This window comes from Leguminivora glycinivorella, chromosome Z, assembly GCF_023078275.1.
Source record: "Leguminivora glycinivorella isolate SPB_JAAS2020 chromosome Z, LegGlyc_1.1, whole genome shotgun sequence".
NCBI lineage: Eukaryota > Metazoa > Arthropoda > Insecta > Lepidoptera > Tortricidae > Leguminivora > Leguminivora glycinivorella.
Window position 1 is genome coordinate 16,366,544 of NC_062998.1, and position 15,841 is coordinate 16,382,384.

General features: G+C 36.5%; 1 protein-coding gene across 5 annotated transcripts in view; it reads left to right on the forward strand.

The window, feature by feature from the left end:
* LOC125241780 (multiple C2 and transmembrane domain-containing protein-like) overlaps positions 1–15,841 on the forward strand; it is a 69,270-nt gene that overhangs the window by 17,773 nt on the left and 35,656 nt on the right. Inside the window, exon 1 of one of the 5 annotated variants that reach the window (XM_048150405.1) lies at positions 14,726–14,867. The exons of the other annotated variants lie outside the window; for them this stretch is intronic. Coding sequence (XP_048006362.1) covers positions 14,866–14,867 — 2 coding nt within the window. The 5' untranslated portion in view covers positions 14,726–14,865. Of the gene's footprint in view, positions 1–14,725; positions 14,868–15,841 lie in introns of those variants that run through there. 5 annotated transcript variants of the gene reach the window in all.

Sequence of the window (15,841 nt, forward strand, 5' to 3'; positions counted from 1 at the left end):
ATTGGGCATATGCATATTAAGTATTGCATATTATTATTTTATATTTAGGTAATTTTAATACGTTACACGACAGTCTATTATAGTATCTATCTAATAAATACATATATTAATATGTATGTTTACAAAACATGATCCCCTAAATTTGTAGCTACCTAGGAATAAACGAAAATAATATAATCCTACTAAGTTATACTAATGCAAAATTAAATAGACACATTAGAGGCCCGTTGGTGCAGATTGTCGATTGTTCTATCGATATCGTTTTGTTTTTGTTTGATTTTGTCTGTTGACCGCGGCGCGTCGTGATTTCATTACAGTTGACTAAACCGTTTCAATATCAAGATTGTTGTACTACTATATTTACTGTATATTTTTATATGGATATTTTGTCTGATATAATTAAAGTGATTATTTTTTTAACTCATACAATAAAAAAAAAAAATAAAAACGGCCAAAATCGTGTCAGGCCACGCTCAGTGTAGGGTTTCATAGTTACTCGTCCGTCATAATAAGTGTCCCCAGTTAAGTGTTAAAAAATAATTCGACAATTTTATAGTTATACACGTTAAATTTTCGTGAGATATATTCAAATAATTAACGAATCTACGGTTGTACTCACGTTATTATATCCACGTTATTATGTCCACGGAGTTTAGCCGCCGCGTGAACTCCTATATGCCTGAAGAGGGGCCTCCAAGTTGGCCCGAAACATGTCACAGCAATAGCGATATAATAACGTGAGTACAACCGTAGATTAACTAATTAATTTAATAGTTCATAGTTCTTGCCCGTCCCGACCCCATCAACTCAGGAATAGTTATTTGTTATACAAGGGGGCAAAGTTGTATTTTAACGCCGAGTGTGGAATTGAAAAACGAGCAAGTGAAAGGATTCCATAGTTGGACCACGAGCGAAGCGAGTGGTTCGAGAATAGAATCCTGAACTTGCGAGTTTTTTAACACACGAGAAGTAATAGTTATTTGTTATACAAGGGGGCAAAGTTGTATTTTAACGCCGAGTGTGGAATTGAAAAACGAGCAAGTGAAAGGATTCTATAGTTGAACCACGAGCGAAGCGAGTGGTTCGAGAATAGAATCCTGAACTTGCGAGTTTTTTAACACACGAGAAGTAAAATACATTTGCACCCGTGTGTAACACAAAACTTTTCCCTTCACTATAGCGAGGAAACTACAACGCAAAAAATGCGTTTATCACTGCTTCCAGTAGTTGCACAGGTGGTAAATCATCTTCATTACTAATAGATTCACCTACTTTTATAAATTTTAAAGCACTTAATTTGACTTCATTCAAGGTCAAATTACTTTACCCACTAGTGGATAAAATGCGTTTTTACCCGCTGGTATTAAAGGACAAAACACGTGTTTCCGAGCTAGTGAGGGGAAAAATACATTTGCACCCGAGTGTAACACAAAACTTTTCCCCTCACTATAGCGAGGAAACTACAAGGCAAAAAAATGCGTTTATCACTGCTTCCAGTAGTTCCACAGGTGGTAGGTAAATCATCTTTATTACCAGATTCACCTACTTTTATCAATTTTAAAGCAGTTTATTTGACTTTATTCAAAGTCAAATTACTTTACCCACTAGTGGATAAAATGCGTTTTTACCCGCTGGTATTAAAGGACAAAACACGTGTTTCCGAGCTAGTGAGGGGAAAAAATCTTAGCTGGTCTGTGGAAGTAGCCCTAAGTACAGCGCCATCTCTAGACCGGCCAAGAGCGTGTCGGGCCACGCTCAGTGTAGGGTTCCGTAGTTTCCCGTATTTTTTTTAAACTGTTCAACTCATCAAGTTTAAAATATTTTTCCTAGAAAGGCTTTAAATACAGAAGTTCTACTTTTGAGATTTTTTCATTTTTTTTTAACTTTTGGAGCAATTAGTTCCGAAAATACATATTAACATTGAAAATAATTGTGTAATCCCCTATTTTCCGTAATTGTATAAACCATATTTTATTTTACCGCTTTGTGGGCGTAGGTATACATATACATATATAATAAATAATAATAACTAGGTATAAAGCAATAGGGATGGTGGAGACTTATAATAAATGTGTAACAAGTAACAAGTAAACTAGGTATAATAAGAAATGTGATTTGTATGTATTTCTAATAATAAAGTTATTTAAGTATTTAAATACAAAATTAAGTTACATTATACGAGTATAATTTAATTGTTATGTGGTGTGGTGACTAGTACGTATGTCAATTAGTTCGTTCCTAACTAGTGTGATTGCGAAAAATGCTTATATTATTAGTAAATACAAAAACAATTTGGATCAAATCAAAACGTTATCGACCTCGATTTTTCCTCATATACATACTATATAGTATTTTATGCAACAGGCGTTTAAAGGAGGTCAAAAAAGACGAGTGGCGTGGGTAACATTTTGTTAATTGTGAAATAAAGACGCCACGAGTATTTTTTGACTCTGTTAAATACCGTTGCATACAATACCTACTTTTTCTACGACCATGCAGTTTTTAATAGTTTTCTAGAATAACTTTAGTGAAATTCACACTCTTTCGTGTATTTTGCACTGCCAGCGCAGCTGCCCAAAGCCATCCCCCGCCGGTAGTATCGTTATAACAATACGTTGCCATGGTTACAGAGCCAGACAATGCGTTTTCAATTTTTCCGTTACTGCGCGCATGCGCGGGAAGCCGGCGGGCGCTGGCTTTGGGGAATAGACTTTTCCCCTCACTAGCTCGGAAACACGTGTTTTGTCGTTTAATACCAGCGGGTAAAAACGCATTTTATCCACTAGTGGGTAAAGTAATTTGGCCTTGAATAAAGTCAAAATAACTGCTTTAAAATTGATAAAAGTAGGCGAATCTAGTAATAAAGATGATTTACCACCTGTGGAACTACTGGAAGCAGTGATAAACGCATTTTTTTGCCTTGTAGTTTCCTCGCTATAGTGAGGGGAAAAGTTTTGTGTTACACTCGGGTGCAAATGTATTTTACTTCTCGTGTGTTAAAAAACTCGCAAGTTCAGGATTCTATTCTCGAACCACTCGCTTCGCTCGTGGTTCAACTATAGAATCCTTTCACTTGCTCATTTTTCAATTCCACACTCGGCGTTAAAATACAACTTTGCCCCCTTGTATAACAAATAACTATTAAAGTAGGGTTTTAAAGATTTATGCGCGACCCTATAAATGACGAATTATTTTCTACTTTCGGGACGGAACGAACAGTTCGAGAGTAGAAAAAATATTATATTGAATACTTACATACCCACCTAAAACCAACATAATATTACTGTAATTAAAAATTATAAGCTAATAATTATATCTGATAGAAAATTCTATCAAATTTTCCACTAATCCGGCACCTTCGTGTCAGCAACAGTGCCGGATTATCGAAATTACTGTACTTCCTAATAGTTTTTATTTGATTGATTATTTTATCGATATAAATAAACCCTTATTGCCCTTATTGGTTATACTCGTACCGAAGTTCGCGGGTTTCTTTCTACATCATTCATTCATCAGATAATTTTATACACACACGAATTACCGTCTGAGGTGTTTCTCTTGCGCTACGCTAGTGCATGGGGTTCTTCAAGAAGCATGTATTTAGAGAGTGGAGATATTATTGAGCGAAATACAAAAATCACATTCTAAAATCGGTCCCCGGTCGGTAACGCATAAGCGGCTCTCCTGATGTTGCTTGTGTTATGTTATGTCCATGAGCGGTAAAAATTGCTTCCCATCAGGTGGCTCATCTGCTCGTTTACTGCCTATAATTTTATTATCATAAAAAATATTAATTCGGCATTCGTTACAATGCCTAGATTACATATTTTCAACAAATCGCCCTTCCACGTGTTTATCACTGACATATTCGCTAATGTCTACTTTCTTTTTAACCGTCGCCTCAAATCTCTCAAGAAGGACGGTTCTCAAGTCGTCCGTATGTTTTTTTTTTATGTTTGTTCCTCGATATCTCCGTCGTTACTGGACCGATTTTGAAAATTTTTTTTTGATTGAATGTATATGCATACAGATTGGTCCCATTTTTCTCAGAACCCAGTTCTGATGATGGGATCCTGGAGAAATCGAGGGAACTCTTTGAAAGGCATACATATGGTGATTTTTGTGTTTTTAAAGGAACAGCATGTATTTAGGTACGGAACAGTGACATTTGGTGCAGTGGAACTGCTGATGATGGCCAGAACGGAACTCTTCAAATCTGAACGGCACGCTTATAGTGACTTTGGTATTTTTATAAGAACAGCATGCACTTACGTCCAGAACAGTGACATTTGGTGCAGTGGAATTGCTGATGATGGTCAGAACCGAACTCCTCAAATCTGAACGGCACGCTTATAGTGACTTTGGTATTTTTATAAGAACAGGATGCACTTTCCTCCAGAACAGTGGCATTTGGTGCAGTGGAACTGCTGATGATGGCCAGAACCAAACTCCTCAAATCTGAACGGCACGCTTATAGTGACTTTGCCATTTTTATAAGAAAAGCATGCACTTACGTCTAGAACAGTGACATTTGGTACAGTGGAACTGCTGATGATGTCAGAACCGAACTCCTCAAATCTGAACGGCACACTTATAGTGACTTTGGTATTCTTATAAGAACAGCATGCACTTACGTCCAGAACAGTGATATTTGGTGCAGTGGAACTGCTGATGATGGTCAGAACCGAACTCCTCAAATCTGAACGGCACACTCATAGTGACTTTGGTATTTTTGTAAGAGAAGCATGCATTTAAGTTCAGAACAGTGACATTTATTTAGTTATGTTTGTTAAGCATATTGAGTTTTCAAGTCAAAGTTTGTCAAGCTTCGATTTCTTATAATCGGATTCATGAGGTATATTCATTTGTGTTGCCATCTAATAATTAAAGCATTAAAAGCAATTTAAAAAATACACATACATACATACAATCATGCCTGTATCCCATAAAGGGTAGGCAGAGCACATGAAACTACTAAAGCTTCAGTGCCACTCTTGGCAAGTAAGGGGTTGAAAGAAAATGAAACTGTGAATTGCAGTGACAGGTTGCCAGCCTCTCGCCTACGCCACAATTTAACCCATATCCCACAGTCGCCTTCTACGACACCCACGGGAAGAAAGTACCTACACATTTCTACATAATTCAACATTCGCAAGTAGCTTTCACCAGAACCCGAAAGGCGACGGTTTTTTTTTCTTAAAAATTATTTATGAAGGAGGTAGGGCATAGCAAATTATATTCCGCTTTGTGTGGTAGGGCACAGCACAACGGATATCATCTCGCTCGAATTTAGAGCAGAGCCCAACTGGGGAAGTACCTCCGCCTAGTGTTGTGTTCCTGCCGGTGAGTAAGGCTGCCAGGCCAGAGCTCAACGAGGGTGCGGTGTGCTGGCGACGGAAGGACCTACGGAACTTATTGTCCTTTGAGTCGTCGGCAACCCGAACCCTTCTTAGAACTTGTAATTACACTCATTTTTGCTGTGTAATTAACACAGCAATTGAAGGAGTGTGCAAGTTTCTAACCCATTAGAGCATGTGACACTCCTTGATCCGAGTTGCAGGCGTCCATAGGTTACGGTGACCGTTTTCCATCAGGCGGACGGTATGCTTGTTTCCACCGACGTACTATTAAAAACAGAAATATAGATGCCAACAAAGTGCCAAAATATGTATGACATGTACACGACTTTATTGCTTATACGTTAAGGTTGTGGATGCGTAAGTTTTGGGACTTTGTCCACATCTATCCTAATACCTATGAATGAGATATTGGTATGAAACATGGATATAAAGTTAGCACGCTTTCTAGCAAATAAAGAAATATTGGGTAAGACTTTACACAGATCAACCCAGCCCCAATCTAAGAAAAACTTGTACTTTGATTGCTATTTTTTTTATCATCCTCTTTTGTGTCCCACTGCTGGGCAAAGGCCTCCCCTCGCTTTCTCCACTCGACCCTGTTGTCGGCATTTTCCCACCATTTTGGATAGAATGCGTCCAGGTCGTCCCGCCATCTCCTTGATTGCTATTAGGCGACGATATATTTACCTACTTACAGATATACATAGATAAATACATACAAAACGACCATGACAGGAACAAGTATCTGCCAAAGTCGTAGTAAAGCTACCGTGATAATCTTCGGTACGAATACAGTTCAAGAGAGCGGACTTGTGCTTAGATCTGTCTTGGCATTGGAAGATGGCGTCACGACCCAAGTGCAAATATTGAGAGGAACGGGACGGTCGCTTCTCTGTACAAACGTAGACCTCGTTTTCCTATTGAAATATTGGCATCTTGGAATAGTACATTACATCAGAGGCCGGGAAAATGAGGATTTCCGGCCAAGTGGGTATATACGGCCGAGCGAGCGTGCGAGCGAGGCCGGATAGGGATACGAGGCCGGGAATCCGTTTTCACGCCGAGGCATGTATAGTGCTTTTCTCAAACATACAATGAAATAAAAAAAAAATGCTCTAAAGGACAATATTTTATAAAAAAAAGTTACTTTGCAGGCCTAGGCCTGAAAAATAATATGAAATCCCTTTACAAGTTGTTGCGCCCAAAAAGCGATACTTCCCAGCCCATTTTAAGGAACGTAAAGACAATATTTCATTGCATGTTTGAGAAAATTATTTTTACATGACATGATTTAAAAATTGTATGATATAAAACTGCAAAAACGAATTGTAACGCATATTATGAATTTACAAACATCCCGACATTTCGAACCTTTATCAGCGTTCGTGGTTACCGGGTGACTAAGGAATATTATGTTCAATGTGTAAAACACCCATATACAAGAAATATCAATGAACCACAAATTATAAATATGTATTATAGGTTTTTAAGACTGGTTCACACAATAAGTTTATAATAAATGCTATGCATCATTAAAAAAAATATATGCACTAAGTTTTAAAAAAATACGATTACGAATTACTAGTATTAGGTATCGACTTGTATTTAATAGTTACAATCTCATACTGGCTTTATAATCTTGTGCACCAAACTAACTATCTCTGATTTGCCCAATGCTTGACTGGTAGAGAATGCCTTAAGGCGTTAAGTCCGCCATTTGTACTTTTTATTGATAATTTGTGCAATAAAGTTTAAATAAATAAATGAATTACTGTAATTTAAATAAGTACAACTGAAAAAATGAACTGCTAATATCCAACACCATCCGATATAATCCGTTTCCGTAGTTTTATTTTGAGTGATTTATGGCGCTAACCGAAGAATATATTATTTTAATTAAATATTTATTCAGATAATGCAAATAAAAGTACGTAACATATAATTATAAAATATTATAAATAATATACACAATTAAGAAAAAACATTAACTAAACTAAACTATATAGTATATACTAGGTAACTTTAATTAAAACATTTTAACCATAACCACCTACGATCACTTTCTATTATAAAAGTGTGAAACAACAATCGTTTTATAGTTTGAAACTTTGAAACAACAATACTAATATAAAAATGGCCATAAAACTTTTAAAGATTTGCTTGACCATCTTTAGATAATCCAAAGTTAAAATTTTATCGAATGTCGAATGTATATATCTCTGCAGGAAAATGAGGACAGTTTTGTATGTCCGACATCGCGCAGCCAGTTTTCGTCTTAAACCCAACAGGAAATCGACGTTTCATATAAAAACCACGACCTTGATTATAATGTTATGACCTGGGTACCTACTACCTAGCCAACGTCACAATCGTTTACGTTTCGTAAGCGCGTAGTAGCTAGCTCTCATTATCGCTAGTAGCGCGACAGAGCCAGACTGCGATTCGATCGCCATCGCCACTTGTCTTGTCACTTCTACTAGGCCGGCAGTAGGTATCACCAAATAAGGATATCATATGAGACAACATAATTCAAAGTCCTCTGACTGTTTACACACGGTTTTTAATTATGGTTATTTATTAACTTAAAGATGGTTTGCGGCTTTAACTATAAGGATGGACAACGGAAACAACAATATCGCCAAAAGTGATAATATGTTAAACCGGTTTGTATTTCGTCAACCATTGATGTAACTACGTAAACGTATGTCCAGTATTGTCCAGTCAAAGTATTAAAATTATAGGTGGACAAAATGTCAAAAATATGTATCCACGTGGTATCAACCTATCCATCCATTTTACTATTATAAATGAGAAAGTGTGTGTGTCTGTTTGTTTGTCCGTCTTTCACGGCAAAACGGAGCGACGAATTGACGTGATTTTTTAAGTGGTGATAGTTGAAGGGATGGAGAGTGACATAGCCTACTTTTTGTCTCTTTCTAACGCGAGCGAAGCCGTGGGCAAAAGCTAGTAATATATAATTGCCATATTATACATTAATCATTTACCAAATTATATCTAGATTCATTCCTAAATTTTTAAACTTATTACTAAGTCTAAATAATACTATTTACGACTATTTATTTATTTATATTTATTTTTTTGACGACCGGTTTGGCTCAGTCGGTAGTGACCCTGCCTGCTGAGCCGCGGTCCTGGGTTCGAATCTCGGTAAGGGCATTTATTTGTGTGATGGGCACAGATATTTGTTCTTGAGTCATGGACGTTTTCTATGTATATCAGTAGGTATATTATGTATATATATCGTTGTCTGAGTACCCACAATACAAGCCTTCTTGAGCTTACCGTGGGGTTCAGTCAATCTGGGATGGAGTGTGACATAACTCCATCCCTTCAACTATCTCCACTTAAAAAATCATGTCAATTCGTCGCTCCGTTTTGCCGTGAAAGACGGACAAACAAACAGACACACACACTTTCCCATTTATAATATTAGTATGGATTAATTAATTGCCACACCCTACGGGATGCCACGCGACCTCTTATGTACCATGGTTTCCAAAAAACGATTAATAGATTGATTGATTGTTTTTTTATACGACAATTGTACGGGTATGCCATACCTATGCGAGAGTTAAATATATATTATACTTATTTATTGATGTAGAATTTATTCATATATGTACATACCATATACATAATTTACATCCTAGGGTCCTCGTTCCTAGCATAAGGTAATATTAAGAAGCTACAGGAGGGGTCAATTCTCCATACAAACGCTCTCGACTATTTCCTCCTCCTATTTGGTTTTTGAAGATAGAGATAAAGCAATGATTTTTTCAACACAGATTTTTTTTTTAACTCCCGAACTGTTATTCATCATTTACAGGGTCGTGCATAGACCTTTAAAACCACTTTAAAACACTACATAAAAGTCTATTCCCAAAGCCAGAGTCCGCCGCGCCGGCTTTCAGCGCATGCGCGCAGTATCGAAAAAACTGAAAACGCATTGTTTGGCTCTGTAACCATGGCAACGCATTGTTATAACGATACTGCGCGCGTGCGCGGGAAGGCTTCGGGCAGCTGAGCTGACAGTGCAAACCTTTGCGTCAAAATAAAGGAAACAGTGTGAATTTTATGAAAGTTATTCAAGAAAACTATTAAAAACTAAGTGCATGGTCGTAGAAAAAGTATTGTATGCAACGGTGTTTAACTGAGTCAAAAAAACTCGTGGCGTCTTAGAAACAATTTTCGGCTTTGCCTCAAATTGTTACCCACTCGACTTTTTTGACTTCCTTTAAACGCATGTTGCATAAAATACTATTATCTGTGTCGGACCGTTTTGAATATTTTCGTATTGTTATGTTTAAAGACGCTATAGAGCCCATCAAAAATTTCCAAAAACGGCGTTATTGATTATGGCTTAAAAAAGGTGTGGTATTCAAAATTGGTGACAATAAGCCAAAAAAAAAACTGAACGGTCCGACACATATTATCTCATTGTTATTCTGATTCTCAAATTTCGTTACGATTGATTAAGTTTTGAAGAAGGAATCAGTCGAGAGCGGGTCCTCGATTTTAAAGATTTATTCGCAATATCTTCTGAGTTGTTCTTAATGGACATTTTTTGTCGATATATATCATCATCATTCCCTTGCCCTTTTCCCATTATTTGGGGTCGGCGCAGCAGATCAACTTCCTCCATTTCTCTCTATCAGCCGTCATTTCCATACTAATACCTTTCACTCTCATATCGTTGTTCACACATTCCATCCATCTTTTCTTAGGCCTTCCACTACCATTGTATCCATCCACTTTCATATTTACCACTCGTTTTATAACATTGCTTTCATCCCTCCGCATTTTTGTCGATATATCTAGTTGTGCAATTCCCGAAAAGTTTGTACCTACATTTGGATCACGTCTCCGATTTTGATAAAAATTGGTAGGCTCCATGTCCCATAGAGTCCATGATGCTGAGCAAGATCCACTAGGTTTCCCAAAATGTCCTATGTAGTTTGTATGAAACCTTCCTTTTTTGTTACCAGATTTCTTTACATTTTCGGTAACAAAAAAGGAAAGTTTCATACAATCAACCTAGGACATTTTGGGAAACCTAGTGGATCTTGCTCAGCATCATGGACTCTATCAGTCTACCAATTTTTATCCAAATCGGAGACGTGATCCAAATGTACAAACTTTTCGGGAATTGCACAGTTAATAACACTAGTATATTTAACTGGAATTCCCAAATTAAAAAAGGGGCTCCTTTCAATTTTAGCGTCTTACAATCCATACTTCCATTGCACCATTCGTCGGATCGATCACTTCATAAAATTAAGTATACCTATCAATCTATGTCACAAAAATTAGGTACATAATATAGTTAACAGAAAAATAATAATTATAATATAGGTAAACAGACACACGCACAACGCAGACGCACTTTTGTGACACACCCGATTATCTTGTGCTAGATATTTTGTGCTAAATATCAAAAAAACGGGTCTTAATGACGCAAATCTTTGACTCTGAAGTCTGAATTCCAATATTTCCGCTCAAAACAGTTTTTTTGTAAAACCGGTACCTACGGATACTTTGTAATCCGATTGCGATCGGAGGATTCCATTAAAGCTTAATGGCTCTGTTGTCTGTAGGTAGCCTACGTCCGTTCGCGAACATTATTTCTGGGAGTAGCAGCAGCAGTCACTTTATACTTGCATTCTCTGAAAAATAATTTTATCATAAAAATATACATACATTATAAATATGGGCACTTTATCGCTAGTGCTTTTTCATTAACAAAATATTGAGTAAATATGAAATAGTATTTTCTCAATTATGCAATGAAATATTGTCTTTACGTTCCTTAAAATGGGCTGGGAAGTATCGCTTTTTGGGCGCAACAACTCGAGAGGACTGTAAAGCAGGATTTCATATTATTTTTCAGGCCTAGGCCTGCAAAGTCTCTTTATAAAAATAGAGCATTTTTTTTTATTTCATTGTATAAAAATATACATGCATTAAAACGGATTATGGGCACTTTATCGCTAGCTCGCACGCTCGGCCGTATATTCATTGGCCGGAAATCCTCATATTGAGCCTCTGATGTAATAGTACTATTTTTCTACTCCCGTGTTGTTATTCGTCATTTACCGTGTCGTGCATAGATCGTTAAAACCCTACATAAAAGATGCCCGCCCCCGGCCGGCGCCCCGCGCACCCACGCATACGATAGAGCTCTAAAGCATTGTTAGGTAGCCTTTAAGGGATATAGCGGGCCGCGGCGCGGGGGAGCGCGAGCGACAGGGTGAGTGCAGAAACATTGCAGAGGACAAGTCAAAATACTTATAGGAAACAGTGCGAATTTCACGAAAGTTATTCTAGAAAACTATTCAAAAGCACTTAGGTCGTAGAAAAAGTATTGTATGCAACGGTGTTTAACTGAGTCAAAAAATACTCGTGGCGTCTTAATAACAATTTTCGGCTTCGCCTCAAATTGTTACTCACGACACTCGTCTTTTTTGACCGCCTTTAAACGCCTGTTCCATAAAATACTATTATACAATCGTGATATAATACTAAGCTTTTCAGTCGAGTATCATGTTTAGGCCACGAAGCTTGCTGAGTGGCCTAATAGTACGGTACGAGAGTGAAAAACTTAATTATATCACTATTGTATACAACACTTTTTCTACGAGTCATATCTTCATCAACAATGGACGGAAATATCATTCAATTTAAAATTAATGTCACAAAAAATTAATTACCTAGCAACCAATTTTTTGTAATAGTCGTCTCTGATTGGCCGATAACGCGACAGATAAAAAAAAATATGTTTCAGATGCAGAAAAATTGGCCAAGTATCGCAAATTAGTATAGAAATTGTATGAAGTTCTATTTTTGAAATAAAATTATTACAGTTAACTAAAGTCAACTATAATGAGATATTATTGTTAAGTTGGAACTGCCATAGAGTATCCAACACTGAAAAGTTAGCAATTATAGTTTAGTCTGTGGTGTCCTAATTGACAGATTACAGACGAGTTTTTTTTTTTTTTTTTTATACTACGTCGGTGGCAAACAAGCATACGGCCCGCCTGATGTAAAGCGGTCACCGTAACCTATGGACGCATGCAACTCAAACAGTGTCACATACGCGTTGCCACCCCATAGAAACTTGTCCATTCCCTCTTGCTGTGTTAAGTACACAGCAAAAAGGAGTGCACAAGCTCTAAGGAGGGTTCGGGTTGCCGACGGACGACGGACAATAGACGGAACAAGTTAGTTCCGTAAGTCCTCCCGTCATCAGCACACCGCACCCTCGTTGAGCTCTAAAAAATAAACTTAAAATAAAGTTGGGTACTTTTTACGAAAAAATAAGCTAGGTACTTTAATAGATATATTATCGTGAGGGTTTTGTGAGCGTTTGTGCATTCGGATATGCACACAGCAGGGGTCAATTTTCCATTCCATACAAACGACTATTTCCTCCCTGGTTTTTTAAATTAGAGCAATGATTTTTTTAACACAGATTATAATTTTTTTATCTGTGTCGGACCGTTTTTAGGGTTCCGTAGTCAACTAGGAACCCTTATAGTTTCGCCATGTCTGTCTATCCGTCCGTCCGTCCGTCCGTCCGCGGATAATCTCAGTAACCGTTAGCACTAGAAAGCTGAAATTTGGTACCAATATGTATATTAATCACGCCAACAAAGTGCAAAAATAAAAAATTGAAAAAAATCTTTTATTAGGGTACCCCCCCCCCTACATGTAAAGTGGGGGCTGATATTTTTTCCCCCCTACATGTAAAGTGGGGCTGATATATTTTTTTCTGAAATTCCAACCCCAACGTGTGATATATTGTTGGATAGGTATTGAAAAAAATGAATAAGGGTTTACTAAGATTGTATTTTGATAATATTAGTATTTTCTGAAATAATCGCTCCTAAAGATTCACCTACTTTTATAAATTTTAAAAAAGACTTTGCGTCAAATTACCCCCCTCTAACTTTTGAACCATATGTTTAAAAAATATGAAAAAAATCACAAAAGTAGAACTTTATAAAGACTTTCTAGGAAAATTGTTTTGAACTTGATAGGTTCAGTAGTTTTTGAGAAAAATACGGAAAACTACGGAACCCTACACTGAGCGTGGCCCGACACGCTCTTGGCCGGTTTTTTTTTGATACTTTGATTTTTAAAGGCCCATGAAAAATTTCCAAAAACGGCCTTTTTCACTGTGGCAAAATGTGTGATATGCAAAATTGGTACCATTTAGCCAAAAAATTAAACGGTTCCGACACAGATTATGTATTTCATTGTCATTTAGATTCTCAAATTTCGTTCCGATTGATTAAATTTTTGAGGAGGAAACAATCGAGAGCCTCGATTTTAAAAAATTTTTTCGCAATATCTCAGTTAAAAGTAACCGAGTTGTTCTTAATGGACAATTTTAAATTAATAACACGAGTATATTATTTAACTGGAATTCCCAAATTGAGATGGGTCTTTCCATTTTAGTATTTTCGCTCCTGTAGCGTCTTAATGACAATTAAATAAATGATTCAGTACACTTTTCTAATACTGTTAGCTCAATAATTTATTCTATTGCTGTTATTATCATTAGCTAAGAACACAATTATGTAATTTATACGCCACATCAACTTCCTCTTGTTAATTAATAATAGGCTAGTTTCCTATACTTAAAATAAAATATTTTATGCAATGCACGAAATAAAGTACCACATAATTAGACGAAAAATATGGACAGTAGTTATTTTTAAACAAAATTTATATTTAATAAGTCAAAGAGAAAGATATAAAGTAAACTAATTGACCGTGACGTCACTCCTCAGTATTTCATAGTAATTCCATATTAGCAAATCGTTTTGACAGTTCTTAAAAAGAAGCTGATTTGACTAGTAGGAAACTAGCCTATTGAAACGCAACGATTTAGGTATATTCCTTGAAGTAAAAAAAAATCCAACGGTGATAATATTGCTAGTCATGATCATGGGTACTTTTCAGTGATGTCGTCTGGTAATAATTTAAGTACTCACGCTTTCGTCATTGTTATGTTGACTGTGTTTAGCCATGATTCACGTCTAACAGTTCTGATAGTAGGTAGGTAGGTAGGTAGGTAGGTTAGATTGATCTGCTCCTTGCCGAGATGCCCACGCGAATCCGCTATGGATGAGCCGGATAGACGACTTTAAATATCACGTGTGAAACGTGTTTGCGTCTAGCCTTCATATAGTTCAAACTAAGTACAAACACAGAATACGCCGAGCCGTAGGTTCTATGTAGTTAACAAGTGACACAGTGCGATTCACACGAGTTGTCTTTACACGTGTAGAAAAACAGTAAAAATAAGAAAAAATAACAATATTTATCTTACTTACACGTGAGAACGTGAATCTATTATAGGAAGTGTTGTTCGGCAAATTGATACGAAATGATCATTTAAAAACTGGTTGATTATAAATAGCAAACATGAAACGCAGTGCTATTTTGTGGTGGAATATTCTGACCTACACCGTGCGCAATGTAAGTCAACTATATACCAAGTTATAACCACCTAGTTACCAATTTTATGTGAAAACTATTTATGTAATGTTTCTTACGAGAATCAACTCAAGTATATTTACATTACATAATTAATTAGGATTTAAACATTTTCAGCAATAGTGGTTTAACCATAGGGCATAAACCTAGGGCAATCCAGTTGAGCGACTTTTTATTATATATTTAACGCTGTTTAAACCAGGGGCAAGTTATTTTTTGTTTATAAGGTGATAACATAATATTATATTAATAACCCTAACTCATTATATTTATTTACTAACTTGCAAGTTTTGCAAACGTGAATGTAAATACAAATTATACAAATAATTTATTCGGAAAATAGGTAGGTAGGTATTTTGCACGCCAAAAACATTGCATCGAAATTACAGTTGATAATATCAAGGACGATACAATACGGGACAGACAAAGCCCATACAAAAAAGCGTACCCCTGAAATGTATGGGCCTTTTAGGCTTAAAATTAGATGACGCTGTTTCGCAACCTGGAAGTGGCCAAAATCATATTTTCCCTAAATACTTTTGCGTGTTTTTATTTTTTGTAAGAAGAAATGACATGCTTCTTATTAATAATACCACGTCAATACACATTTTGAAAAAAAAAATTGCAGGCATCATACTACACTGAGTTATGATTATGATAGTATTTTTTAATAGGTGGCGCTAAGAAATCCAGGTAGGTACGATTCTTAGTATGAAGATTGTAAATCCATACTAATCCATACTAATATTATAAATGGGAAAGTGCGTGTGTCTGTTTGTTTGTCCGTTTTTCACGGCAAAACGGAGCGACGAATTGACGTGATTTTTTAGGTGGAGATAGTTGAAGGGACGAAGAGTGAAATAGGCTACTTTTTGTCTTTCTCTAACGCGAGCGAAGCCGCGAGCAAAAGCTAGTAATATATAAATTATCCTTGATAATATTATTATTATAATAAT